The 14241-nt window shown below is 45.9% G+C and overlaps 2 protein-coding genes across 4 annotated transcripts in view; one reads left to right on the plus strand and one right to left on the minus strand.

Moving 5' to 3' along the window:
- The window catches only part of PPFIA4 (PTPRF interacting protein alpha 4), a 126906-nt gene that overhangs the window by 41899 nt on the left and 70766 nt on the right, over window positions 1-14241 (minus strand). The window lies entirely within an intron of this gene.
- On the plus strand, window positions 8268-11144 carry MYOG (myogenin). The gene is made up of 3 exons (XM_072648169.1): window positions 8268-8793; window positions 9767-9848; window positions 10323-11144. The coding sequence occupies exons 1-3, from the start codon at window positions 8323-8325 to the stop codon at window positions 10442-10444; spliced, it is 675 nt and encodes a 224-aa protein (XP_072504270.1). The 5' UTR covers window positions 8268-8322; the 3' UTR covers window positions 10445-11144.

Here is a 14241-nt window from a genome sequence, read left to right on the forward strand (position 1 = left end):
GTCTATCTAACTCCCCAGCACCCCAGCTCCCTATCCTTCTCTTGCCCCTCCCCTGACAGCAAAAGAATCTTAGAGAATGAGTCTGGCTCTGGGTTTTGGATTCCAGTCACAGCCGGGATTTCCCAACAGTCATCTGATTCCTTGTCTTCAGTGGAAACAATGTGTGGCCTCTCTGATGGTCTCTTGGGGGTGGGGGAAGAGAGAGAGAGAGAGAGAGAGAGAGAGAGAGAGAGAGAGAGAGAGAGAGAGAGAGAGAGAGAGAGAGAGAGAGAAGGGATAGAAGCACATCTCTGCCCTCCCTCCCCAAGCACTCTCCCTCTCTATTCTGTCTCTGTCTGTCTCTGTCTGTCTCTCTCTAATTTCCTTCTTCCCTCACTTACCTTTGTCCTCTACTATTCCAGACCCTCCCCTCTCCACCTGGGCATAACCCCTAGGTCTAGGCATTCTTATCAGTCTCCATCATCCACAAAGCATCTTCCTTCACTCCTTGCCTGCCTGTCTGCCACCTCCAAGAAGCCAATCCTGAATATCCCCTCCCCACCACCCACACATACACTCAATACATCTTACTCACTTCTCCCGGTAGAGAGAGAAGTCTGAACACAACAGCATCTGTTTCTCTCCCTCATCCACACTGAGGTCGTCTGTGTTAGCTTTCATACTTTGTCAGAATCTTGAAGACAGACCGACAGTGCCCAAAGAGAAAGTCTTCTAAACACCTAGTGTTCACCAAGCTGCTCAATCTTCCATAATCAGGACTGCTATATGTGTCATTTTCATACCTCTGCTTACTTAAATGCACAGAAACTGCCACCCCAACACATATATCCACACCCTGATTTTAACCTCCCCAAACCCTCCAAATCACTATTGGTTTAAGCTGTACTACACTAACTCCCAGCAGCTGCCATATGTGTAACCCTACTGAGCTCCCAATAATTATGGAAAGCAACATGCAGTGGATAGAACACCATGCCTAGAGTCAGGCAGATCTAAGCTCAAATCTGGCCCCAGACACTTACTAGCCATTTCACCCTGAGCAAGTTACTTAATCTCATTTGTCTCAGTTTCGTCATCTGTAAAATGGGGACACACTGGCAAAGAAAATGGCAAACCATTCCAGTATCATCCCCAAGAAAACCCCAAATGGAGTCACAAAGAGTCAGACACGGCTGCCCAACAACAAATCGTAATAAATAATAACTTGCACCAAAGATGCTTTTGATGGACTTACAGAAGATGGGCTTCCATGCCAATGCTTTTACTTAATTACAAACAACAATCATTTTATTCCAAAAAAGCGTGCAGAATGTTAAAAATAAGAGAATAATAAGAGTGTAGTGACCTGTCCTAGGGCAATCTCCATCTGAATGCCATAGAATATTAGGTGAAAACAACACCAACAATGAGCTTATACCCTAATACTTTTATTTTTTGTTATATATATATTTTATTATTATTTTAAAGTGCTTAGCACAATGCCTGGCACATGGTAAACACTATATAAATGTCAGCTTTTATTATTTAACTATAAAAAGTAGCTTTGACCACTGTGTAAGAGTCTGTAGAATACTAAACATAAGAGAATAATATCAGGATAGGGACTTGTCCCAAGACAGTTTCTATCTACATTCCATCACACAAGATAAGAACCAGGACAGCAGCAACATGTTAGTAGGGAACACTCTACTTTCCAAGCTTTACAACTTAAGCTACTCTTGATCTTTACAAGGTAGATTCCTCACAACGCTTTGGGGCCAATGTCTCTACTGTAAGGCCCTCGTCTCTCCTTCCGCATCCAGAATCCAACCTCCCTCTTCCCCCCCCCCCACCCCCCGCCCCGGATTCTGGAATGGGGAATATATGTGAGTCCAATTCAACCAGGCATCCATCAGCCCACCTGGCCCCGAGTAGGACTGAGAGACACTGGCCTTCAGAAACCTAAGGCTGAGAGTCCTTCATGGTGGGAGAGGGAGAAGAAGAGAGGGGAGCAGTAGAAGGAGACGGAGGAAGAGAGAAGCAGGTGGAGGGGATTTCTGTGAATTATGAAATCTAGTAGCTACCATGCAAATGAAGTCTAACACATCATGCAAATAGCATCAAGTTAAAGCTAGAGAAGGGGAATTAACAGAAATGCTACTGGGGCCCATGGAGGAGGGGTAAGGAGTGGGTGTTTGGTGGGGGGGAGGGCAGCCACGGGTAATGGGGGCCCTTCCAGCCAACCCAGCAGGGGTGGGGATTATGGCTGGACTCCCTGCTGTCAGGTTAGAGCTGATGGATCCTGGCTGGTGGTGGAGGACAAAGACAGAGCTGTACTTGGCATCAACGTGTTCCCATCCATCAGAGGGCAACACAAGGGGTGGTGGGGGCAGGATAGGGGAGAACCACAGGCCCTAGGGGAGGGGAAGCCCCAGCGGCAGATGCCAGATACAGTATTTTTTTTCCTATATTCTGGGCTTTTTTAGGAGGGAGAAGCTACAACCTGGTCCCCAGGAAAGGGGAGAAATGTGACTTTCCTTAACCATCAGGTCAGTCTTGACCCCTCAGTGCTGAGCACACAAGGACAAGGACACATATAGAATCACAGAATGCATATGCTCACAAATACATACATATATGCATACACCCACAAACACATACTTCCTTTAATACATATGGTCCTCAAGAGTGTGGATGTATATGTATCCCCAAGACCTTGCCCTCCAGTAGGAAGTACTTAAGTAAGTGTAAGTAGATGCTTAATAAATGTTTGTCGATTGACTGGTTGATAAATATACTCATTATCTACAGAAACTCCATTTCCCTATGCTTCTAGCCAGCTGGGTTATCAACGGAATAAACATGAACCTGATCCTCCTACTAATACGGTGCTGAGTTGATGACAGACGATAAAGGACTTTGTTTTCATTCCTGGTATAATCCAGAACACAGAGAGAAGACCCAAAGGAAGAAGGCATGACATTGGTGAACTCCATACCTTATAGGAGAGATACCATTCTGGGGAAGTCTCCAACCTACGGAAGGAAGGCAAAATTCAAATTATGGAGCATGAATTAAGTGCCCACTACGTGCCAGACACTGTGCTGGGCCCTCGGGATATGAAGGCAAAAACTCGACTTTACCTTCCTTCTAAAAACTCACATTCAATTAGAAGCATGAGACATAATTTCTTGCTCTTGGACTTGTGGCTCAAGCTCCCCATTTAGTTGAAGAATTTATCATTTAGATGATGGTAAATGTGCACAGATGGTCTGTGCTTTTCTCTGACAACAATTCAAACAACATTTATTCAGCATTTACTGAGTGCAGATCACTACACTAGGCAGTAGATGAGGAAGTTTAAATAAGAAATTATCCCTGTCCTCTCAGCACTTACAGTCCAACAGGGAAATGACACATACATAGAATACTAGTATAGCTGAAGGATGCAGAACAAAATATTCTGAGGTCTCCAGAAGGAAAACTTTACAAAGCCATAATGAGGGTGAAACAATTGGTACTATGTCCCACAGTGCCTGACATCTGTGTATGGAAAGAAGGATGCCACTGCAGTTTTCTTGGTCCCATAATCCTTAAGGGCCCCCATACCATAGCCCCCTGCATCTGCAGCAAGACCATTCTATTCCCTTGCTCAGTTCACCACCACCTGACAGTCCTAGTAGTAGGTATGGTCTTATATCTCAGGGTCAAGAACCTTAACCACTACCGCACTCCATCCCAATCTGTGTCCTCTTCCCCCACCCACATCTTCCAAGGATCTGGGAAACTAGGGGTATAGGTCAGAGTCTCTAGGGGATAGGGCACCCAGTGGAGCAACTGCTTCTAACTGGGAATATGAACCACGTGCCCTCAGTCCAGTGGATTATAAGATCCTGAGGCCTTCCTATGCCCACATATGGACTCCTTCCTGAAACCATCCTACCCCTAATCCTCTTCCTAGAGACTTCCCTAGCAGCAGTCAAGGAGATATCTGATCAGCCACAGTAAGATACACTATACATTGATCCCAACACAGGGATGCCATTTTGGTCCTCGTTGAGTATGAACCAACCAACCAAGACATGAGTGCAGGAAGAAGAGAACAGAGGGTTGAAGATGAGCGGGAACATGGAGCTCCTAAGGCCAGTTGTACAAACATTTCTAACTTGATCTCCTAAGTTATTTGTGCAGAAATACTTTATTCCAGAAAGAATCAGTAGAGTAGAAGCATCATGATGAGCATAGATTTAGACCAGAAGGGACCTTTAGAGGTTATCTAAGTCAAAGAATTTTTGAGTTGAAGGAACTTCACTGGCCATCCAGTCCAGCCCAGTCAGAGAGAGAACATCCAGACAATTGCCAAGCAGCCTTTACTTGGAGAACCCACCTCCTAGGGCAGCCCAGCCCACTTCAGGGCAACTCTACTCCTTGTAATACTGGCAGTAAGCCTCCTTCCTGACTCCCTCTTCTTGTTCCTCATTCTGCCCTCTGGGGCCAAGTGAAACAGATCTATCTTACACAAGAGAGCTTAGATTTTCAAGTATTTGAAGGCAGCTCTCCTGTCCTCACGACACTTCTCCCAGGCAAACATTCCCAGTGCCTCCAAATGATCCTCAGGTGGCATGGACTCAAGGCCCTTCATCAGCCTAGTTACTCCTCTCTGGATGCTCTGAAGCCTAGCAAAGTCCTTCCTCTAAGGTGGTGTCCAGAACTGAATGTAATACTGGGGTAGTCTGATTAAGGGCAATCTCCCGACATTATCAACAATGGAAGTTACCACCTTCTTTCTGGGAGCAAGGCCTTTCTGAATACAGCCCAAGCTCATGTTAACTTTTTTGGGCTGCCATATTGTTGACTTGCAGTTCAATCCCTTAATTTTACAGATGACAAAACTGAGACCCAAAGAAGTTGTGACTTGTCTGAGGTCACACACCTAAGAAGTCACAGAAATTTAAATAAATCACAGAATTAAACTCCGGTGCTCACCAGGTGTTAGCCTAACAAACGCTCAGCTTGCCTTAGCTGCTGTTGCCCAAGAGCCTTGGAAACATGCCCCTAACCCTTTATCATCATGTAGAACAGCTACATAAAAACATTCATTTTTTCACACCAAAGGCAAATGCTGTTGTATGACAGCCCCATCTCACATATGAGTAACAGAGGCAGAACAGAATTGGTTCTTTAGCCTTTCCTCCCAGACCCAAGGCTACCTTCCATTCATTGCACAAACCTTTGAGTAGAGGACTCCAGAGAGGGCTCACTTTCTCCTAGAGCTTCAACACATCCTTGAGGCTAACGCCCGTCTGTGGAATGAGAATGAACAAAGGAGAGGGGAACACACAGGCCTTTTAGCCAGGTGTGGTCCTGGCTCTTGGCTCCCAAAGTGCCCGGAGCTGACCCATAGGACATTTGGGTCAGTGATGGCTCTCAGTGAATGTCGACTCCTTGACACCTTTCCCTTTCATCATTGCAATACGCATAGTCTTGCTCATTCTGCCATCCTTTTTCTTTGCTCTTAGCCTGTGATGAAAAGAGAATGTCCAACCTAGGGGAAGAAACAGCACCTGAAAGGAGCAGCTGCCCTAGAACAAGGCAGCGCAGAAGGGGCAGCGCATTGTAATGGAAAGAACATAGCTATTATGTGCCAGGCACTATGCTGAGGAAGTGCTTTATAAATACGATCTCCTGTGATCCTAACAACAGCCCTGGGATATAGGTGCTGTTATTATCACTCCATTTTACAGTTGAGAAAACTGAGGCAAAAGTGATTTGCCCAAGATTACATAGTGATAGTAATGATCTCAATAAAATAAAGGAAAAAACCCTAAAGGACATCAGAGCTCAGATCACTGTACTGACCAGCGTTGACTCCATAGAACACATAATGAAACATAGTTCACAGTAGGTGATTAATAAGTGCTCATTGATTGACTGACTGATATGTCTCTCTTCTAAGTAGAGAAGTAGAGGGCCACAAATACAGAATGAGGCATATGCCATTGGTTAAGATCATTGTTTTGGTTGGCTGCACTTAACTATATATTTTTTTCTTACAAAAGTGAATTTTATTGGAAGAGAGTACTGGGAAATTATATTGATTATTCTTAGACATCAACAAAAAAATTTTAATACATTTTTAAAAAATAAAGAGTATGAGACCTGGCATCAAGAGACTTGAGCTTGAATTCTAGCTGTTATACTTAATGGGAAAGCCACTTAACTCTGTAAATGAGGATAATAATGCTTGTTTTCCCATCTCCCAGGGGTGTTGTAAATCTTAAAATACTATTTAAGTAGGAGTATTATATGTGTGTGTATGTGTGCATACACATACATATATGTCATGGTGAACTGTATCAGGGGTGTTGTGAGGCCAGTTTGAGATGTGAAGGTTAGCTGTTGCTGAGCCAGTGGAAGGCCAAGGTGGAGAGATTCCTCATTTTTTCATTTATTCAGCAGCCACTTATTAAGCACCTTCTACCCTATGTGTAAAGCCATGGAGTTAAGACTGGGAAAAACAGAAAGATACTTAAGGCATGATCTCTGCCTTCACAAGACTTACAATCCATTAAAGGCACTGGAATCAGTCAATAAGCATTTATTAAGTGCCTGCTGTATTCCAGAAACTGTACTAAACAAGACCAAAGACAGTCCCTGTGCTTGAGAAGCTATGGTGGAATCTTAGAATGGGGAAATCTCTTTGGAGGTGGATCTAGCTCTCTACTCAGTACAGGAATGCCCTGACCCAACATCAAACATTTCTGCCTGGGTATTGGACATCTCTCGTTCTGTTTGAAAGGTTTTCCTTATATGGAGCTAAAAATCTGCCTCCATGAAACTTCCACTGATTGATCCTGTTTTGACCCTCTAGAGCTGTGTATAAAAGTCCAATATTTCTTCCATGTGGTAAATAACACAAGATTACCAATGATGCAAAGCAGAACATGTTAAGTATCTGTGTGGCAAAGATAGCCTGTGATAAGGGATATGGGTTATAGACTTTTTAAGGTCCCTTCCAACTCTCAGTCCTATGAAACCTATGAGCTGTTCTAGGAGTTCAGTGGTAGGGAGACATTCCTGCTAACTGGAAAAATCAATGAAGGTTTCCAGGAAAAGGTGAGATTTAAGGGAACTTGCTTTCTATCATCCCTGAGCTTGCAACTTCCAATCACCCCCTTCCCATTGTAGCTAGAACTATTTCTGGTGCCCCTTGAAAGGGAATAGAGAGTGGGCCAGACTAAATGGGGCAATCAGATCCCAATGGCTCCTGATGCCCATGACAATGGGTAAAGATGACATGACTAAGACTTTGTGCCCAAACACCAGCTCCAACTCAAACAAGTTGTGCCCCTGAACGAGGAGCCTTCCTTCTCCCAGTCCTGCCCCCATGACTTAGAGTACTCCCTCAGACAAGAGACGGGGAAGGGTGTTGAAGATATTCTGAAAAATAAAGTGGGAGCTAGGAAGCCTCTAGGTTTCATGACCATCCTGTCCCCAAACAGACAGGCATCAGCTAGCTTCCATTCCCTTCTGAGAACCTAACAAGAAGGTAAAAGGTTTGCATTCTAACAAAAAAGAACTTCCTAGCAATGAAGCTTTACAAGTCATGTCATAAAACTGAAAAGCCAAGGGAGACTTTAGGGATTATTTTGTTATATATTTCAGATGAGGAAATGGAGGCTCAGACAGGGCAGGTGACTTGCTCAAGGTCATGCAGCTTTAAGAGACACAAAAAGCTTATGGAATCTCCTTCCTTAGGCTAGAGTCTTTAAAGCCAGGACAGAATTTCATGAGAATAGGATGTTTACACGAGCTTCTATTGGAGAGCAGAGGTGTGGGTGAGATGACCTTTCAAGGTCCCTTCCAAGCAAAGCCCACCCCCTTTCTTCTCTGTCTTGCAGCTTCAGGGACCCAGGGGGGCCAGGCTGCCTGGCTAGGCATTATTGAAAGGAGCAGATGAGGAAAGAATGCTGTGCAGCCTCCCGCCTCCCCTGCCCACAGGGGCTTCAGAGAAACGAAAACTAATCAAATTACACCCAACGGCCTCCCTCCCCGTGCACAGGAGCCACTGGACTTGCTTGGGGCAGGCTGGCCTGGGGTAGGGGACAGGGGGGGTGAAAGCAGGGCGGGGGAGAAGGGGGAATCACATCTAATCCACTGTAAATGTCTTGATGTGCAGCAACAGCTTAGAGGGAGGCTCAGGTTTCCAAGGGGTCGGCTATATTTATCTCTGATTCCATGCCAGCGGGAAGGGTTTAAATGGCACCCGGCAGTTGGCGTGAGGGGTTTGAGGGGTTGCAGGAGGCCGGGGGCTGGTGGCAAGAGCAAACATCTCCCGACCCCATGGAGCTCTACGAGACTTCTCCCTACTTCTACCCCGAGCCCCGCTTCTATGAGACTGAAAACTACCTGCCTGTCCGGCTCCCAGGCTTCGAGCCCCCAAGCTATGAGCGGGCTGACCTTGGCCTGGGCCCTGACTGCCGGGTACCACTGGAGGAGAAGGGCTCTGGGACCACCGAACACTGCCCGGGCCAGTGCTTGCCCTGGGCCTGTAAGGTGTGCAAGCGGAAGACAGTGTCTGTGGACCGAAGGCGGGCAGCGACCCTGAGGGAGAAACGGCGGCTCAAGAAGGTCAATGAGGCCTTTGAGGCCCTTAAGAGGAGCACCCTGCTCAACCCCAACCAGCGGCTGCCCAAGGTGGAGATCCTACGCAGTGCCATCCAATATATTGAGCGTCTCCAGACACTGCTCAGCTCCCTCAACCAGGAGGAGCGGGACCTGGCCTGCTACCGCACTGCGGGGCCTCAGGCAGGGGTAAGTGGCAGCTTCTGCCTCCCATTCCAGGACCTCTGATGCATGTGGGTGGACTTGATTTCCAAAAGCAGGGGTGGGGCATTTTGCTATGGGAGGGTGGGAAGTCAGGTAGCAAGGATGAGGAGGAAGATGCTTGAGCATAGACATTGAAGTTCTGGATGCATTCCCCTCTCCAGTGCCATCCTTAGTCAGAGTGGTTTGGGGAGAGGGTGCTAAAATCCCCCATTGGGCAGATCTGGGGTTGGGGAAAGAAGAATTGAATGGCATGACCTTGGCTCTAAGTGGTTCAGCCCCAGACCGGGGTTAAAGGTGGGAAGGCATTCCAGATTGGTGTGAGGAAAAACTTTGGCAGAAAGAGACCGAAAGGGTGGCTGGGAGTGGTAACTGAGTTTGATTGGTGGAGATGGTACCAAACATATTGGTTGTGGTATCAGTAATCTGTGGCAAGCCCATGGAACTCAAGACTGTTCTGCCTCAGTCCAGAGAGTAAGGAGGACCAGGAGATTACTGCTAAGCAGAGAGAAAACTCCCCCCAGTTTCCCAGGGCGGGCGGTCCCATTTTGCAGGACAGAAAGATAAATAGCCCTCTTTTCCCATGGCAAATTCCTGATCTCTAAGGGAGTCAGAAACACAGGGATGTTGACTGGGATCAGCACATTGACCAAAGCCATTGGGAGAGAGTGATGGGAACTATGGGAAGGGTGCTGACTAGAGATGATTACACAGAATTCCAGTGTACTGGGCTCCAGAGAAGCAGAGACAGTCTTTGCAGTGACCATGTAGGCAGAGGTTAGGAGAGCCCTGAGAGAGTGAATTGGGCTTGGAGATCCTTGGAGTCAAATTTAGGGAGCAGTAGGTATTGCCTCCTATGGAGGGGATTCTGTAGCCAGAGCCACGGACATGGGATTTTAGTTCCAGTTCTTTTGGGGTAATAAAAAGGGAGAAAACTTCACCATGCCCCCCACCCTAACAGGTGCCTAGTGAATGCAGCTCCCACAGTGCCTCCTGCAGTCCTGAGTGGGGTACTACACTGGAGTTCAGCAGCAACCCTGGGGGTAAGTTCTGAGTGACCCAATCTCACTCTAAAGTCCTTGTTGTCCCCTTCTAGAGACTGCAGCTTCCATCATACTTTTTGTATCTCAACCCTTTCCCCCCTCTCTCCCTATCACTCCAGTCATCCCTGCACCCAGACTGGTCAGAGGAGAGATTTGTGTCCTTTCATCCCCTCTCCTCCTCTCCTACTTCACTCTCATCCCACTAGTTTTTGGACCTTCCCCAAGGGCTAATGTGTACTTTCCCCAGGGGTCCCTGGGAACTGCTAAATCCAGCCTAACTGGGCTGCATCTTCACATATGCACAAATTCACATAAACACACGGAGATTGCACATTTAGGGCAAGGACTACTGGGGTCTACTTACACCTATCACAAATATTCCACCTTACTATTCCATTACTCCCCTTTTCTGGACTCCGAGTCCCACCGTGCCCCTAGCCTACAGCTAATATTGTACCTTCTCTCCCCTCCCAGACCATCTGCTCCCAGATGACACCTCCGATGCCCACAACCTGCACTCCCTCACATCCATCGTGGACAGCATCACAGTGGAAGATGTTTCTGCAGCCTTCCCAGATGAAGCCATACCGAACTGAGGCCAGCTATGAGATGGAGGAGGCTCTCCCAGGAGGCCAGGGCCATGGATACCACTGCCTCCAAAGCAGAGATCTCCTTGGATGTCCCAATTTCAGGAAGTCACCTTCCGGAGCTACCAGGTCTCAGAGACTTTCCCATATCTCTAAGAGGTTGGATCACAGCCTTTAGAGAGAGGTGTCCTCCCATTTCAGCTGGGTTTTTTCAGCTCCCTTCTCTCCAGGGAGAGAGATCAGTGAATACTGAGTGGCCCCTCCTGCATGTCAACCTGGGTTAGCAGCTGCCCCTTTCCAAAATGTCCCTCTGTCTTAACCCCTTCCCTCACAAAAACACATTAGGAGTGATGGGGCTAGGAGCATGGGCAGTGTGGCCCATATGCTCTCATCTCTCCCTGATTCCAGTGGCTGGGCTGGGCCCACCCTAAATAGGGGAAATGTTCTATCCAGGTATGCCTGGGGGCCAAGCTATTATTGGGGTCCTCCCAGTGTTGTTTTGTTTTGCTTTGTTTTGTGTTTATAAAGAGGACATTTGACCAATGTCTCCTAGCACCAAAGTCAGGGGCTCCTGGAAGTAAGGTCACAGGAGGCTGGGGGGAGGGGGAATGGAAGCGGGGATCTTGAGGGTTGTTGGTTTGGGGTTTTTTTGGTTTTTTTTACTAAGCATTGTGTGGTTTTGCCATTGTTTTGTAATTTTTTGCTAACTTATTTAGATTTCCTTTTTTTAAAAAATAAAAATGAATAAAAATCTAGGTGTTTGAAGAACACAACCCTGGGGGAAGGAAGAGTGGAGAGGGTACCAATAGCCCCCATTCCCCTTCCCCTTTCAGCTCGAAAAACTGGCCCCATTCCCTCGGGTAGGGTTTCCAGCAGTAGGATAGGGAAGGGAGGGTTAGGAAAGAGTTTGGGGGAAGGGGCAAGATTAGTGGTATCAATCTTCATAAGGTCACTAGAAGGCAGAGTCAGGGCAGGGGGTAATATGGCCCCATGCCATTCCACCCTCCCTGGGAAAGCCTGGCAATGAAGGGAACCAGGGTGTGGGCCTGACAAATATTCTATTTCACTGTATTCCATTTCATTCCGTGGCATGCCATTTCCATCCACTCCCTAATTCATTCCAACAAACATTTATTAAATGTCCACTATGTGCAAGGAACTATGGGAAGATAGTGGAGAAAAAGTGTAAAACAAGTGTAAAAACAAGATCTTTGACCTCAGGGTCTGTGAGGTGGGACTTAGAGGTGGAACGCTAACACCCAAGAGGGTGGGAGTGGGGATCATGAAGGGGGTGGCACCCAAGTTGAGGCTTGAAGAGTGTCTAAGAGGTGAAATGAGAAGGGAATTTATTCCAGATATGGGGGAACAGCCTATTCAAAAGCATGAAGGCTAGAGAGGGAATATTGAAAGTGTTAAACAGCAAGTACATTTGGCTAGGATGATGAACATATGAAGGGGAGTGATATAAAATGTTTGGAAAGGACAATGGGAACCATATTTTGGAGGGCTTAGAATGTCAGGCTGAAGAGTTTGTAGTTTATAATGGAGGTAATCCCAGGAGGATAGAATGAGGTAGTGACATGGTTGCTCCCTTCTGTACATATTCTTAGCACTATGGGGTTGGACTCAAGGTGCCTTCTCCTCCCCCACACCCTTCCTCTGATTCTTCTCCTGGTTTCCCACAACCCCAAGAGAGAAAATCCAGGCGTCCTCTGGGGAGATGGAGAGTAACTATAACAAATAAGGGTTGGAGATGATCGCATGTTCACTTGCCTTTTAATGCAGAGACACATCTCTTCCCTTACCTCTCCTCTGACTCAGAGCTATGAGATGTACTGCATTGTCCCAACAGCTGAAGATAATAAAGAGTAATTACTGAAAGGGTAGCAAAGGTTTTCTTGCTTTTGAGGTTGCTAGATTTTCAAAGATTAGATGGAATAGTTGAAAACTCTAGTTCATCAGACAATGTTAAAAATGGGTCCGTTTTGGAGATTAACTGGAGAGGGCTGACATTAGCTAGAATTTGAGTTTCCTTAGCCACCCCCCCAATACCCCCCCACGCACAGAAACTCAGACTTGTGTGGGATTAACATAAAGTATAGGCTATTAAAAGAAAGTTTATTACTTTCCAGTAATATGTAACATTTGCAACTAGGCTAATGTCCCATAAATATCAAACCCTAAGAAATACATTAATTATAGTCATAGCTATACTGATGTTTTCAGATATAATCATTCATCTTATTTTATTAGTATCATTTACTGCTTCTCAGTAAGAGATGACGTGTGTTATCTCAATAGTCTAGCATGTGAACTACAAGCCTTGTATTTCCTATCCTGAAGTCCAGCATGGTAGTAAATAACTCTGTGGCCTAGGGTAAATGATATTACCCATTCTGAGCTTCAGACTGGTTACCCAATTCAATTTGACAAAAATTAATTATGTGCCTACTATGTGCAATTGTGCTAGATGCCTGGGAAATAAGACAATGTGTTTACAGTCTGCTGGGGGATACAACATATAGACAGATAAATACATTCATGATCATCTTTAAAGGACAAAGTACTAAAAGGCAGAGATGAGGAGGAAGTACATTCTAGGACTGGGGGGGAGGGGGAGGGTGCAGCTCCAAGCTGCCTTTGAAAAATGTTCAAAGGCATGAAGGAAGGTTGAAGTTGGAATGCTGATGAACATATGAAAGGGAGTAATATAAAATGTCTGGTAAGAAAAGTGGGAACTATATTTGGGGACTCAGAATGCCAAGTTCAGGAAGCATACAATAGCCTAGTTTGGCTGGAATGTGGCCTGCATGAAGAGGAGTAATGTGCAACCAGCCTAGAAAGGTAGGCAGAAGACAAATTGTAAAAGGCTTCACTTAAATGCCAATCAGAAGAGTTTGCATTTTATCCTAAAGGCAATCTCTAGGAAAAGAGTACCATAGGCAGCCTTGTGCTCAAGGAAGATCATTTTGGCAGCTATGGGGAAGATGGCGTGGAAAGGGGACAGACTCCACGTTGGATGGCGATGAAGCTGGAGTCAGACTGCGCAGTAGCAGATAATGGCTTGACTTGCCTTCATGAAAATTCCTTTCTTCAAAAGGTAAAGGAACCAACGAAGGGGAATCCTACTTATTCTGGATCTGATTCTCACTCATAGACAAAATGATGAGGAACTTGGAGAAGAGAGACCACTCCTTTCTCGAGTTTGTAATAGAAATGGAAAGAACATGCAAATAAAACCTTACGTGCACTCCAGATTTGAGGATAGCGATTTTTAAAGTGTTCAGAAAAAGGGCACCATGGATTAAAAATAGACATGAGATGGTACCGCAGGAGAGAGGGAAAATCTCAACCATGAAATGGTGGAGCTACAAAGGTAAAGAATGTGATTGTCTGAAGAGACTGATACGAATGCACATAGAATTTACTACCCAAGCTAGCTTTTCAAAAAGCTATGCGTAGAAAGGTGGCATGATATATGAGGGTAGCACCAGGAACGCCAAACCTCAGAATGAACCAATGAATTTGTGGACAACAGAGAGGTGAGTGTGCTAGCTATGCTGTAGGAGATAAGATAATCAAAGAAAGGCTTCAGTCCAGCCACTAGACCATTGCTTGGGACCAGAAGGACAAAGATAACTGGAGACTGATAAAAGGCAGAGGAACTCCTTATTTTGTTCCTGTTTACTCTGCCAAGGAGAGAAGTTGTGACAGGAAGATATAGAACAAAAGTGGTTCATGGGGAATTGATATCCCAGATGAGCAGAGATACTGTACTAGGAGAGTACCAAGCTGCCCTTGACCTG

Source organism: Notamacropus eugenii, chromosome 2 (genome assembly GCF_028372415.1).
Source record: "Notamacropus eugenii isolate mMacEug1 chromosome 2, mMacEug1.pri_v2, whole genome shotgun sequence".
In the NCBI taxonomy this organism is placed as follows: Eukaryota; Metazoa; Chordata; class Mammalia; order Diprotodontia; family Macropodidae; genus Notamacropus; species Notamacropus eugenii.

Excerpts from the sequence above, each read along its gene's own strand:
- MYOG (XM_072648169.1), top strand. The coding sequence starts at position 8,323 with ATGGAGCTCTACGAGACTTCTCCCTACTTCTACCCCGAGCCCCGCTTC. Across the intron at positions 8,794-9,766 it reads CTGCGGGGCCTCAGGCAGGG|GTGCCTAGTGAATGCAGCTC; the intron begins GTAAGTGGCAGC and ends CCACCCTAACAG. Across the intron at positions 9,849-10,322 it reads GTTCAGCAGCAACCCTGGGG|ACCATCTGCTCCCAGATGAC; the intron begins GTAAGTTCTGAG and ends CTCCCCTCCCAG.